At 65.9% G+C, this 12,946-nt stretch overlaps 1 protein-coding gene across 1 annotated transcript in view; it reads left to right on the top strand.

The window, feature by feature from the left end:
- SND1 (staphylococcal nuclease and tudor domain containing 1) overlaps window positions 1-7,359 on the top strand; it is a 127,676-nt gene extending 120,317 nt beyond the window's left edge. The window contains exons 17-24 of the mRNA XM_075024491.1: window positions 3,974-4,162; window positions 4,417-4,558; window positions 5,117-5,240; window positions 5,351-5,420; window positions 5,878-5,991; window positions 6,077-6,280; window positions 6,718-6,762; window positions 7,004-7,359. Of these exons, the coding sequence (XP_074880592.1) occupies window positions 3,974-4,162; window positions 4,417-4,558; window positions 5,117-5,240; window positions 5,351-5,420; window positions 5,878-5,991; window positions 6,077-6,280; window positions 6,718-6,762; window positions 7,004-7,069 (954 nt within the window). The 3' untranslated portion in view covers window positions 7,070-7,359. The remainder of the gene's footprint in view (window positions 1-3,973; window positions 4,163-4,416; window positions 4,559-5,116; window positions 5,241-5,350; window positions 5,421-5,877; window positions 5,992-6,076; window positions 6,281-6,717; window positions 6,763-7,003) is intronic.
- Window positions 7,360-12,946: the final 5,587 nt, after the last annotated feature.

A 12,946-nucleotide genomic window follows, 5' to 3' on the forward strand; every position in this document is an offset into this window, starting at 1 on the left:
AGCGGGGCCGTGCACCCAAACCGGGGTCTGTGGCGGGGGGAGGACGGGGAGTGGGGCTGGCACAGCCTGGCAGGGACTTGTCCTGCCCCGGCACCCCCCCGGGGGGGGTGGCACTTGGAGCTGTCACCCGAGTGCCACCGGTGGGCTGCGGGTCGGTGGGTGTCCGCCGCTGGCTGGGCAGCTCTGTGGGGCTGGTGGGTGCTCAGGAGTCCATTAATGTCCCGCTCGTCCCCTCGCCCGTGACCTGCTGCAGGGGGGGGGATGGCACAGGGGACAGGGACACCTTTTCCACCGGGGTATCGCCCCATGGCGTTGTGGGGTCCCAGCAGGCGTGCGTGGGGTGCTGGTCCCTGCGGACTGGTCCGGCCGGAGGCGGCACGAGCATCCCTGGGGCCAGCGGGCGACCCGGGGCCTCATCCTGCCCCACGGCATGCCAGCAGCCCTGGGCCGTGCCGCGCACGTGCCGTGGCAGGCACCGTGCCGGCAGCCAGCGCGGTGGAAGGGAAGAAGGATGTTGCGAGGCTTTTTTAAGCAGTGGGGAAAGGTTATGACACGATTGATGAGCTTCAGGATGGGAAAACAGCTCCGTGTCTGGCAGCACCGGCAGAGCCAAACACAGTTAACCACGCAGAAGGCTACGGCAGGGTAATTAAATTATCCCAACGTGGCACCTGTAAAGCAGCGAGGGCCCATCCATCTCCCGCTCAACCCAAACCTCGCCTCTCCTTCCTCCATCCCCGGTGGGGAGCGGCGTGGCCGGTGCTTCTGCCACGCACCCGGCGCCGGCATGTGCCGTCCCAGTGGCCACGCCGGCCGCGACCCAAACCCCATCCTGGGCTGCAGCTCCGGCGACTGGAAGGGGCTGCGGGAAGACGACAACCCTCTGCCCATCGCCAGCAGCGCCGCGGTGCCGAGCTGTGCACCCACCGCCGCTCACCGGCTGGCCGCCGGCCCCGCTGCAGCTCTGGGAGCGCGGCTGCCAGCCAGGCGGATACAATTAGCCACCGGCCCCTGACGAAGGCTTCGTAGCGAAGGGATGCGGCCGGCAAAACGCCGATGCTCCGGGCGACGGAGCGGAGGTCGGCGCAGCGCCGGGAGGCCTCGCGGTGCCGTGGTACCTGGGGTCAGGGCTCGCCGGAGCGGGCAGCAGGGCAGGCAGGAGGGAGCACCCCCTGCTCCCGGCCAGGCTGGCAGATGCGGGCAGCGGGGCGCAGCTCCCCAGCATCCCGGCGGGAGATGCTCCGTGCGCAGGGCACGCGATCGCTTGTGCTTTGCTCGAGCGTGCGCGTTCGTGCACGCGTGTTCGACCTGCGCGCGGGAGCTGGGGCGCGCACCCGTGGGTGCCTGGGCTCTGCCGGCGCCCGGTGCGCCGCGGGCGGCTGCGCTTACGGCCGCCCCGGCCTGCCACAAGGGAGGTTTGGGAATGGGGATGCCAGGGGTCAAATTTGGCCGAGGCCGAGGCGTGCGGTGCCGCACTGGCTGTGCCGTGTCCCGCTGCCGTTCGGTCCGGCTGCCGCTAGATGGAAATGCGGCTTTTGTGCCAGAGGCCGTGACAGAGCCTTGCTCCGGGCGTTACGGACCGGGCGCTATGGCCCCAGGGATGCCGCAGCCTGGGGGGACCCATCGCCCGCCCATGGTACCAAGCAAACAAATTTCTGGGCTGCTGGCAACAGCCCTGCTTAGCCGGGAGGACCGGTGGGACCCGCCGTGGTGGTCGGGGGGTCAGGCACAGCCCCTCGGGCACAGCATCGCACACCCGGCAGGGTCCGGCTCTCCCGGAGGGAGGATGCTCCGGGCTCCCTCCTCTTCCTCGGCGGCAGCAGCGGGCAGCGGAGGCGATCAGCATGCCGGGCGCGTGCGGGGAGCCTTGGCTCGCCGCCGCCCCACGGATGCTCTCAAAGGGGCTTTATGTGCGCAGAAGCTCCGTGGCTCGGCTGGCCCCCAGCCTCCCCCACCCTGTGGCTGGTAGCCCCCAGGGGCGACCCTTTTGGGGGGTGCTCCTCATGCCAGGGCTTGGCTCTTTGCAGCAGGGTGGGCCTGGGGTGAGGGGCAGGTGGACCCCCACCCTGGGCAGCGTTCGGATCCTGCCCGGGACGCTGGACACAGCTGGTCCAGTGTGCTTCATCTGCAGCATCTCCTGCCTGCCCGGCATCCCCTGCCTGCCCATTCCCAAAGCGCCGTGGGGCTGCAAGCCCCCAGGTTGGGGAACGGAGGGAGCTCCAGGGGACACCAAGCCTGTCCCCAGCAGGGGTGACACATATGTCCCCAGCACCGGCCTCGGCTGTGCCGGCTGCTGGTGCCTGGGTTTGGTGCCGGAGGGTGGGATTGCTGCCCGGGGACCACAACAGGGGGATCAGCTCCATGGAGCTCCCCCTTACCCACACACCCTGCACCGTGTGAGATGCCAGCTGGTGCCACGTGCTTCGCAGGGAGCGTTATTTTGCAAATCCACTTGTTTGGGGGCTTTAATTCCCATTATGGGATTAACGGCGATTACTGGCCCCAGCAGAGCTGCTGGGAAAAGGGAGCTGGTGGGTTTGTCATGGGGTGGTGGGGACGCCTGCTGTGCCGCCACGGTGGTCTGGAGCTGGCCCCGGCTCAGTCCCTCCGGAGCTGCCGGGAAGGGAGACGTGGGGTTCTCCGGGGCTGCGGCAGCGTGCTGCGGGGTGACGCGCACACAGGTATATGGGGTGCAGGGTGGTCGGGGTGCACGGGGTCTGCAGGGTGCAAGGGGTACATGGGGGTGTGCAAGGTGCATGGGGGTGCACGGCGTGCCTGGGGTGCACAGGGGATGCTCCCTGCCTGCAGAGCATCGCAAGAAATCGCCGTGCAGCTGCGATGGAGCAGAGATGCTCTTGCCCTGTTCCTGCCCAGCACCTCGGCTGGGTGGGTGCAGTCGGCAGCACCCCCAGTTGCTCGCGGGGTTTCCCTGCCGTGCCCGGCTGCTCCTGCCCGCAGCGGCAGAGCCGAGGTTCGGGCAGTGGAAATAATCTCCTGGCCTCAGAGATCCCGGTGAAACACATCCCTGGAGTGTGTCACCCCCGGGGCTGCGAAGGGCCTGGCAGGGCAGCAGGACTGCGAGCGTGCAAGGCAGCAGCGCTGCCTGCAGCCCTGCCTGCGCTGCCAGGCAAGCAGCTCTGCGCCGGGGCAGGGGCTGCAGGCTGCCAGCGGTGGCCGACTTGCACGCCCCAGTTTGCTCTGGCTGGTTTGCACGCCCTGACTTGCTGTCACTGGTTTGCACGCTCCAGTTTGCTCTCTGGATCACACACTTCAGTTTGCTCCCTCTGGTTTGCACGCTTCAGCTCGCGCACTCGGGTTTGCAAACTCCGGTTTGCTCTCACTGGTATGCACACTCCAGTTTGCTCTTCAAGGTTTGCACACGCCGGTTTGCTCTCTGGTTTGCACACTCCAGTTTTGCACTGGATTGCTCACCACCTCCCACCCCAGCAGCCCAGTTTCGGTCCCTCGTCTGGCCCCGCGTGGCTCTGGGCTCTGCCTGTGCTCCCCGGCTGCTCCCCGGTGCAGGCAGGGAGCAGGCAGGGAGCTCGAGACGCAGAGGATGCCATGCTCCTGCCGTCATCCCTTGCTGGTTCCCTTCACTGGGCAGAGCTGGGAGCAGAGCTGGGTGCCGTGGAGCAGAGCTGGGTGCCGTGGAGCAGAGCTGGGTGCCCATGGAGCAGAGCTGGGTGCCAGGGAGGATAACTGGGAGGACGCTGCCTGCCAGACCCCGTGCTGGGGTGGCTTTTGGCCAGGCACATGCCTGACACACGTCCACCTGCCCGGTCAAACTCTGTCATATCCATTGATTTTTATTGCTCGATGAAGCTTGGAGCAGCCGAGATGAAGACGAGAATTTGGGAACGAAGGCGGTGGCTGGGAAGGCAGGTTCGGGGCGGGGAGGGGTGTGTGGCCGGATCCTGCCCGCCGCTGTGGGTGCAGAGAGCTCACATCCCTCCCCGCCGGGCGCCCGCAGGTGGAGGTGGAGGTGGAGAGCATGGACAAGGCGGGGAACTTCATCGGCTGGCTGCACATCGAGGGTCTCAACCTGTCGGTGGCCCTGGTGGAGCACGCCCTCTCCAAGGTCCACTTCACCGCTGAGCGCAGCCCCTACTACAAGGCGCTGCTGGCCGCCGAGGAGGCCGCCAAGCAGAAGAAGGAGAAGGTGAGTGTGGGACAAGACCGTCCCCAAAGGATGTCCCCATCCCAAGAGACATCCCCATGCCAAGAGATGTCCCCACCCCAAGAGATGTCCCCACCCCGAGGGATGCCCCCACCCCAAGGCACATGGGATCCAGGGTGCTGGGGACCAGGGATGCTCCAGCTGCTGGGTACCAGCACAGCCATCATCCCCTTGCCAGTGGCATGGAGCGTGGCCGTGGGGTCCCCCAGCCCGGTGTGTGTCCCCCCCAATCCCAGGTGTGGTCCCACTACGAGGAGACCCCGGTGGAGGAGGTGGTGCCGGTGCTGGAGGAGAAGGAGCGCACAGCAAACTACAAGCCCGTTTTCGTGACGGAGATCACGGACGACCTCCACTTCTACGTGCAGGACGTGGAGACGGGTACGGGGATGGGCTGGGGTCCCCCCGCTCTCTTCTCCCCCACATCCTACCCTGCAGGTCTCACCCCCTGCAATGTCATTCAGCTGCTTTAAGGGACACAGATGGGGGTGGGGGGCTCATCCCTGGATCCCCAGCCTGGCACAGCACCGGCTCTGAATCCCCCACCACCTCCCAGCCATGCCGTCGTGGTCCCTGCGTGGGTCCCCACCCGGAGAGCACGCAGCTCCCCGGGGACCCCCCGCCATCCCCAAGCACCACGGGGCTGCGGCAGCGGGTGCCAGGTGAAGCCGTAATGTGGCAGCACCCATAGAATTATTAACGCCCCTCTGCAATATTGATGGTGCCGCAGGTCTGGCACCCATGGGTGTTCTGCCATCCGGAGGTGGGGGGAGCTTTATTTCGGTGGGATGAGGATGCTCAGTTCTGGTGGGTAGCCCCCCCAAAATCCACATCTCCTGGGTGAAATGAGAGCAGCCCCCACCACAACCCCAGGGTGAGCGACTTGGGGGGGGGGGGGGGTGGGCCAGAGGCAGGTGCTGGATCCGACCCCCTCCCCAGGCGCCCAGCTGGAGAAGCTGATGGAGAACATGCGCGCCGAGGTGGGCAACCACCCACCCGTGGAGGGCTCGTACGCCCCGCGCCGCGGAGACTTCTGCATCGCCAAGTTCGTCGACGGAGAATGGTGAGGAGGGGGTTCCGCTCCCCCTGCCGGGAGGCCGTGGGGCGGCATTGCCCCACGCTGACGTGTGGTTTTGGGGTGACACGCACACCCCACCCCATCCTGCTTTCCAGGTACCGGGCCCGGGTAGAGAAGGTGGAGTCGGCCACCAAAGTCCATATCTTCTACATTGACTATGGCAATGTGAGTGCTCGCCATGCTGGGGAGGGGTGGGTATGGGGGGGGGGGGGCACCCTAGGGTGCCAACTGCAGCCCCCCCAGCTCCCGCTGTGCTGTACGGGGGGGAGGGCTGGCTGTGTCCCCCAGCTGCCAAGCATCAGGCAGGGGCAGGATCATGCCCCTGGGAGCGGGGGTCTCGGGGTACAGAGCCATCTGTCTGTCCATCCATCCATCTGTCCATCTGTCCACCCACCTGTCCATCTGTCCATCCATCCGTCTGTCCATAGATCCATCTCTCCGTCCATCCATCCATCTGTCCATCCATCCATCTGCCTGTCCATCCATCTGTCCATCCATCTGTCCGTCCCCGCCGCTGGGTGCTGACATTTTCATCCCTCCAGCCAGCACCAGGGAGCCCATCACGGGGTGCCCATCACCCTTGGGTGCCCTCCCAAACCCAGTACCCTCTCTGCCCCCGCAGAAGGAGACGCTGCCCGCCACGCGCCTGGCCGCTCTGCCCCCCGCCTTCAGCACCCGCGTCCTGCCGGCGCAAGCCACCGAGTACAAGTTCGCCTTCATCCAGGTGCCCCAAGACGTAAGTAGGGGGGGGTGTCCTGGGAAGCGGGGAGGCTCCGTGTCCCCGACGGGAGCGCGGGGTCCGACGCCGTGCCGTGCCGCAGGACGACGCGCGGGCGGACGCGGTGGACAGCGTGGTACGGGACATCCAGAACACCCAGTGCCTGCTCAACGTGGAGCACCTGGGACCGGGCTGTCCCCACGTCACCCTCCAGTTCGCCGACTCCAAGAGCGACGTGGGGCTGGGACTGGTCAAGGAGGGACTGGTCATGGTGGAGGTGCGCAAGGAGAAGCAGTTCCAGAAAGTGGTAGGTGCTGCTGGGGGGGGGGGTGACGGGGGGGGTCCCTGCCCTGCTCTCAGTAGGGTGGGCTCTGCCCTGCAGGCTGCCGAGCGGTGATCGATCCCCGGCTCATCTGATGCCGTATCGATCCCGGCTCGGTGGTGGTGGCTGCCTGGGGGCTTGGGGTGGGGGGGTGTGACCCCAAGCGCTGGCCACCGCCACCCAAATGTCTGAGTTCCCGCTTGGAGCCGTGCTGAGTGGGGGGTCCCACTTCCCTGCCCTCAGTGGGAACCCCCTCTGCCACCCTGAGGTGCAGGGTAATGGGTGCCATGGAGGGACGGGGGGGGGGGGGGGTCGCACCCCCCACCACTCTGGGCAGACCTTGCTGGGGGTGCACGGCCCCAAGCCCCCCCAGGAGGGCAGGGGAGGGGGCGCAGGTTCACCCCAAGCCTCTGTCCCCACAGATCACCGAGTACCTGAACGCCCAGGAGACGGCCAAGAGCGCCCGGGTGAGTGCGGGGGGGTGGCAGGTGGGAGTCTGGGGGTGCCCGATGCAGCCCCCTTGTCTTGGGGGGGTGCTGGATGTGGTAACCCCCCCCAACTGTAGGGGAGATGTTGGATGCAGCCCCTACCATCTCTGGGGTGATGCTGGATGTGGTAGCCCCAGTCTTTAGGGGTGATGCTGGATGCAGCCCCCCCATCTCTGGGGGTGATGCTGGATGCGGCCCCATCCCGTTCCCTCTCTTGCAGCTGAACCTCTGGCGCTACGGGGATTTCCGCGCGGACGACGCAGACGAGTTCGGCTACAGCCGCTAAGGGATGCTTTGGGGCCCGTGCCCCCCCCCCTTCCCCGCTGCCACCACACTAACGTCCTCCCCCCCTCCCCTCGTCCCATCCCACCCCGTCCTGTCTCCCGGGGGGCCGGGGCAGCCGAGGTGGGGGGGGGGTCGCAGCTCCGTGCCCCAGGGAGGGGGGACAGCCCCGGCCCCCCCCACCTTGGTCCGACTGACAGCTGAATTTGCCCCCCTCTGTCCTGCCCGCAGCCAGCGCCGCCCCCCCGGCCTGTATTTAAAGCTTCGGAGGCCCAATAAAAGTAGTCAAGCGTCGCACCGTGGCCTCTCCCTGCTGGGGGGGGGTCCCCTCCATGCTGGTGTCACCCCAACCCTCCCACCCCCGGTTCACCTTGTTCCCAGAGACCTAAACTGCACCCCAAGGCTGGGATCACCTGGGATGGGGGAGATGCTCCAGGCACGGGCATCCCCTCCCTGCCATGGTATGGGGGGGGGGGGGGGGTCCTCCATGGGGGGCTGCAGTCCCCGGGCCTCAAACCCATCCGAGGAGCGGGGACGGCTCATCCTGCCCCAGTGGGTCCTGAGCACCGGCCAGGGAGGGTGGGTGAGGTGTCTGGATGGAGTGGGGGGGGGCAGCCCCTAAGATGGCAGCGATGGTGCAGAGGCTGATCCAAGCCCCTCCTGCAGCCCCAGGTCCTGAGCTGGGACCCCAACCCTGGACCTCAACCCTGGGTCCCAAATACAGGCTCTGGCCCTGAACCTCAACCCCAGGTCCCATCCGTGGACCTGCACCCTGGGTCCCAAATGTGGTCATCAACCCAGGACCCCAACCTCAGGCCCCATCCATGGACCCCCAGAGCCAGATCCCAAACCCAGACCTCAACCCCAGGTCCCAAATGTGACCCCTGGCCCTGAAATTGAACCCCAAGTCCCAGTCATGGCCCTCAGCCCCACATCCCAATCCCGGACCCCAACCCCGGGCGCCAATCCTGAACCCCAGCTCTGACTTCAACCCTGACCCAAACCCAACCCTGCACCCCAGCCCCATGACCTGAGCGAGGCGAGGGGGGGGGGGGCAGCAGCACCCCCAGAAGGGTCCCATGGGCTTCCCGCTGCCCCCCTGCACCCGTGTGCATGGTGGTGTGCCGCTGGCTTCTGCGGTGGGGGCTGTGCCCGTGCCCCCCCTGCCCGGAGCCTGTGGGCATCCCAATCCCACGGTGATGCTGAGCTTGGTCCCCTGTCCCCTCGCCACCGGGGACACTGGCAAATGCCAGCCATGGGCATCTGCATGGCACTGCCACTGTCCCTGTCACTGTTGATCGATTACCATGATGGGGGGGGTCGGTGTCGGCGAGGACCGCCGGCAGGGACCCCATCCCCGCTGACTGCCTTGCTCCTGGGGAGCTAATTATAGGGCTGCCCTAATTTAATTTGAACACAATTACAGCGGAGTGCACTGTGTGGCGAGTTTCAATAATTAACGCCAGCCAACGATCGTAATTAAAGGAAGAGCTGGTGGGGGTGCCGCTGACATGGCTGTGGGGTGGGAAGGGGGTCCTGGGACGTGGGTAGTGGCTCCCCACCCCCAGCTCTAGCACCCATCACCATGGCATCGAGACGCTTTGCAGCCCACCCCTGGGAGGGTCCCTACAGGGACGGAGCATCGCCCGTCATCCCGTCCCCTGTCCCCAGCCTGGCCACCCTTACCTGTCCCAGCAAGATCTTTGAGGGTCCCTGGAGGTCTCTGGAGTGTAACTGGAGGTCCTAATGGTCTCCTGGGGGTCCTTGAAGGTCTCTGAAGTCATCACACTGGTGTCCCTGGGGGTCTCTGGAGAGCACTTGGATGTCCCTGAAAGGGATCTCTGGGGACCCCCCGGGTCTTATGGAGGTCCCCCGGAGGGGTGTCCCCGAGAGCCCCTGGGGTTGCCCTGAGCTGCCCCCCAGCCTGGGTGGCCACAGGACCCCGAAGGGACCCTCTCAGAGTCCTTGTCCCCATGGGGACATCCCTGCCTGATCTCAGGGTGCAGGCAGGGCTCGGCGGGGACCGTTGGGTGCAGGCAGCACCCAGGCAGGCAGCAGCCCCCCCCCCCCCGCCCCGAGTCTGGCACAGCCGCATGTCTGGTGGCTTTTCCTCGCTCTTCCCTGTTTTCTCTCCAGCGCTTGACCTTGAAAGAACCATTGGAGCCGGGAACAAGCCAGGCTCGTCACCTCTACTGCTAATTAATGCCCTGGTCACGAGTGGGGGCTGTGGCTCCCACGGGTGACACTGTGGGTGTCACAGGGAGTGGCAGGGACTCGGTTCTCGGCCCCTTCCCATCACACGGGGGGGGCACCTCTCAGGCAGGAGGTGCTGGGACCCCCAGCGTGGCATGGCCGGGGGACCAGGACCCGTCCCTTGGGACCCTCCCTGTCCCCAAGCTCCCCGGTGAGGAGGGAGCACCCCTGGGCTGGTGACAATGTCCCCAGTGCCACCAGCCGGGGACACCAGAGCCCTCCGTGGCAGGGGGCCGAGTGTCCCCAACATCCCCAGTGGTGTCACCAGAGCCCTCCGTGGCAGGGGGCCGAGTGTCCCCAACATCCCCAGTGTCACCAGAGCCCTCCGTGGCAGGGGACCGAGTGTCCCCAACATCCCCAGTGTCACCAGAGCCCTCCGTGGCAGGGGTCTGTGGCAGGCTCTGGGGTCCGGGGGCGCTGGCTCGGGGCTGTGCTGGGCGGTGCTGGGCTGTACTGAGCGGTGCTGGGCGGTGCTGGGCGGTGCTGGGCGGTGCTGGGCGGTGCTGGGCGGTGCACAGGGCCGGGCTCCGGCAGCCCGAGAGCCGGGACGGGAGAGAGAAACGGCACCATCTGCCGGTACCGGTACGGACCCGCCGGTACAGCCGGACCGGTACAGACTGATCATTACAGACCCTCCGGTACCGACCCGATGGTACAACCAGGCTGGTACGAACCCTCCGGTACTGACCCACCAGTAGAACCGGACCGGTATGGACCCACCAGTACAGCATGACCAGTACAGCCCCTCCAGTACAGCCTGACGGCTATGGACCCCGTGGCACAGCCTCGCCGGTTCAGCCGGACTGGTACAGACCCTCCAGTACCGACCCAATGGTACAGCCTCACCAGTACAGACCCTCCCGTACTGATCCTCCGGTTCAGCCTGACCAGTATGGACCCGCCAGTACTGACCCGCAGGTGCAGCACGACCAGTACGGACCCTCCAGTACAGCCCCTCCGGTACAGCCTGACCAGTACAGACCCTCTGGTACAACCTCCCTGGTACAGCCTGACCAGTACGGACCCTCCAGTACAGCCCCTCCGGTACAGCCTGACCAGTACGGACCCTCTGGTGCAACCCCTCCGGTACAGCCTGACCAGTACGGACCCTCTGGTACAACCTCCCCAGTACAGCCTGACCAGTACGGACCCTCCAGTACAGCCCCTCCGGTACAGCCTGACCAGTACGGACCCTCCGGTGCAACCCCTCTGGTACAGCCTGACCAGTACGGACCCTCTGGTACAACCTCCCCAGTACAGCCTGACCAGTACGGACCCTCTGGTGCAACCCCTCCGGTACAGCCTGACCAGTACGGACCCTCTGGTACAACCTCCCCAGTACAGCCTGACCAGTATGGACCCTCCAGTACAGCCCCTCTGGTACAGCCTGACCAGTACAGACCCTCTGGTGCAACCCCTCCGGTACAGCCTGACCAGTATGGACCCTCCAGTGCAACCCCTCTGGTACAGCCTGACCAGTACGGACCCTCTGGTACAACCTCCCCAGTACAGCCTGACCAGTACGGACCCTCCAGTACAGCCCCTCCGGTACAGCCTGACCAGTACGGACCCTCCGGTACAGCCCCACCTGTACAGACCCTCCAGTACAACCCATCCCAGTACGGGCCCTGCGGCACAGCCCCATCCCAGTACGGCCGTGCCCAAGGGATGGTGTCCTGCAAGAGGTCCCTGTCCTGCGGTGCCACCAGCGATGGCACCAGTGCCACCATCCCCGACCCCAGACTGGAGCCAAAGGAGCAACTGGAGAAGCAATTAAACCAAAATTAAAATTAAATGGAAATAAATTGCATTTAACTGGCAACTTCCCAGCAGCTCAGCTCAGGCCAAACTGCCACATCCCCGCCAAGGGCAGGCAGCTAATTAACACGTCTCGTTAATGACTGCTCATTTACTGCCAACTGCCAGGGGATGGCACTGGGCCCCGTGTCCCCCACGCACCCTCCGGCTTCACCCATCCCGTGGGTTTTGGGGGGTGCAGGGGGACACGTCGGGGCTGTCCCAGTCCCCCCTGCCCCGTGCAGGGACATTGCCCGGTGACAGCGGCCAGTTGGGCCACGGCACTGCCACGCACGGCCCTGCAGCCGTGGCAGCGGTGGGGACCCCTGGCCGTGCCCAGCACCCACCCAGCACGGGTGCCCGGTTGTCCCCCCCCGAGCAGTGCCCAGGGCCGGGTGGGCACTGCGGGGCTCGGGGGAGCTCAGCTCTGGGCTTGCTGAAGCTCAATAATTAGCCATTACTGTTAATTGGAAGTGGCAAAGTGGTTAATTACAGCACGAGGTTGCAGTGCACGAGTGGGTGTGCTACGTGGCTGGGGTGACGGCGGTGTCCCGCCACCCTGGGGACACACGGCTGTGTGGTGCAAGCAAATTGGGGGTATGTGCACACTCAGTGTGAGTGTGAGTGTGCGTGTGCGTGTGTGTGTGTGTGCAAAATACGGTGTGGGTGGGTGTGCCCGTGTGCACACCAGGGTCCTGGAGGGAGTGAGTGGGGGTGTGATGCAGAGTGTGTGTGTGTGTGCGCGCATGCAGTGTGGGGTGTGCAGCGTGCTGGGTGTGTGTGCATGTGCGTGTGGGGGGGGTGTGCGTGCGTGCGTGCACACAATATGCCACGGGTGGGTGTGAGCCCAGGCGCACACACAGGCCCTGGAGGGGAGTGTGCATGTGATGGTGTGTGCAAAATGTGTGTGTGTGGGCTCTGTGAATGTGTGTGCACTATGTGTGTGTGTGTACACGCAGTGTGTGCCTTCTGTATGTGTGTGCACTGCGTGTGTGTGTGCGCAGTGTGTGCGCTCTGTATGTGTACTGCATGCGTGTATGCACACTGCATGTGTGTGCGCTAGCGGGGGTGTGTGTATGCACACTCAGTGTGTGTGTGCACACTGGGCAGCGCAGGGCTCTGCTCCCAGGCGCTCTGTCGGTGCAGGGCCAGCCCCTGTCCCCACGTCCTGCTGTCCTGGTATCCCCACTGTCCCCATGTCCTGGTGTCCCACTGTCCCAGTGTCCCCATGTCCTGCTGTCCCATTGTCCCACTGTCCCCCTGTCCCGGTGTCCATGGTGTGCCCATGTCCCACTGTCCTGCTGTCCCATTGTCCTGCTGTCCCATTGTCCTGCTGTCCCATTGTCCCACTGTCCCCATGTCCCGCTGTCCCGTTGTCCTTGGTGTCCCCATGTCCTACTGTCCCACTGTCCCACTGTCCCACTGTGCCAGTGTCCTGGTGTCCCCATGTCCTGCTGTCCCATCGTCCTGCTGTCCCCGTATCCCGCTGTCCTGGTGTCCCCATGTCCTGCTGTCCCATTGTCCCGCTGTCCCCGTATCCCGCTGTCCTGGTGTCCCCATGTCCTACTGTCCCTGCTGTGCCGCTGTCCCATTGTCCCTCTGTCCCCACTGTCCCCATGTCCCCAGGTCGTCCCTGGGGCAGGTGTTGAGCCCCTCCCTGTGACAGTGTCCCCCGTGGGGGTGTCGCTCCCCCCGGGGCGGTGTCCCCCGGGGCGGGGGCGGCGCGTGGCTATATTTATCCCTTTGTCCCCAGAATAGCGACAGACAGCGGGGGCGGGGGGGGGGGGCGGGGGCGGGGGCCGCTCCCCCCCTCCTCCTCCTCCCCCCCCCC

Source organism: Buteo buteo, chromosome 4 (assembly GCF_964188355.1).
Source record: "Buteo buteo chromosome 4, bButBut1.hap1.1, whole genome shotgun sequence".
Taxonomy (NCBI): Eukaryota; Metazoa; Chordata; class Aves; order Accipitriformes; family Accipitridae; genus Buteo; species Buteo buteo.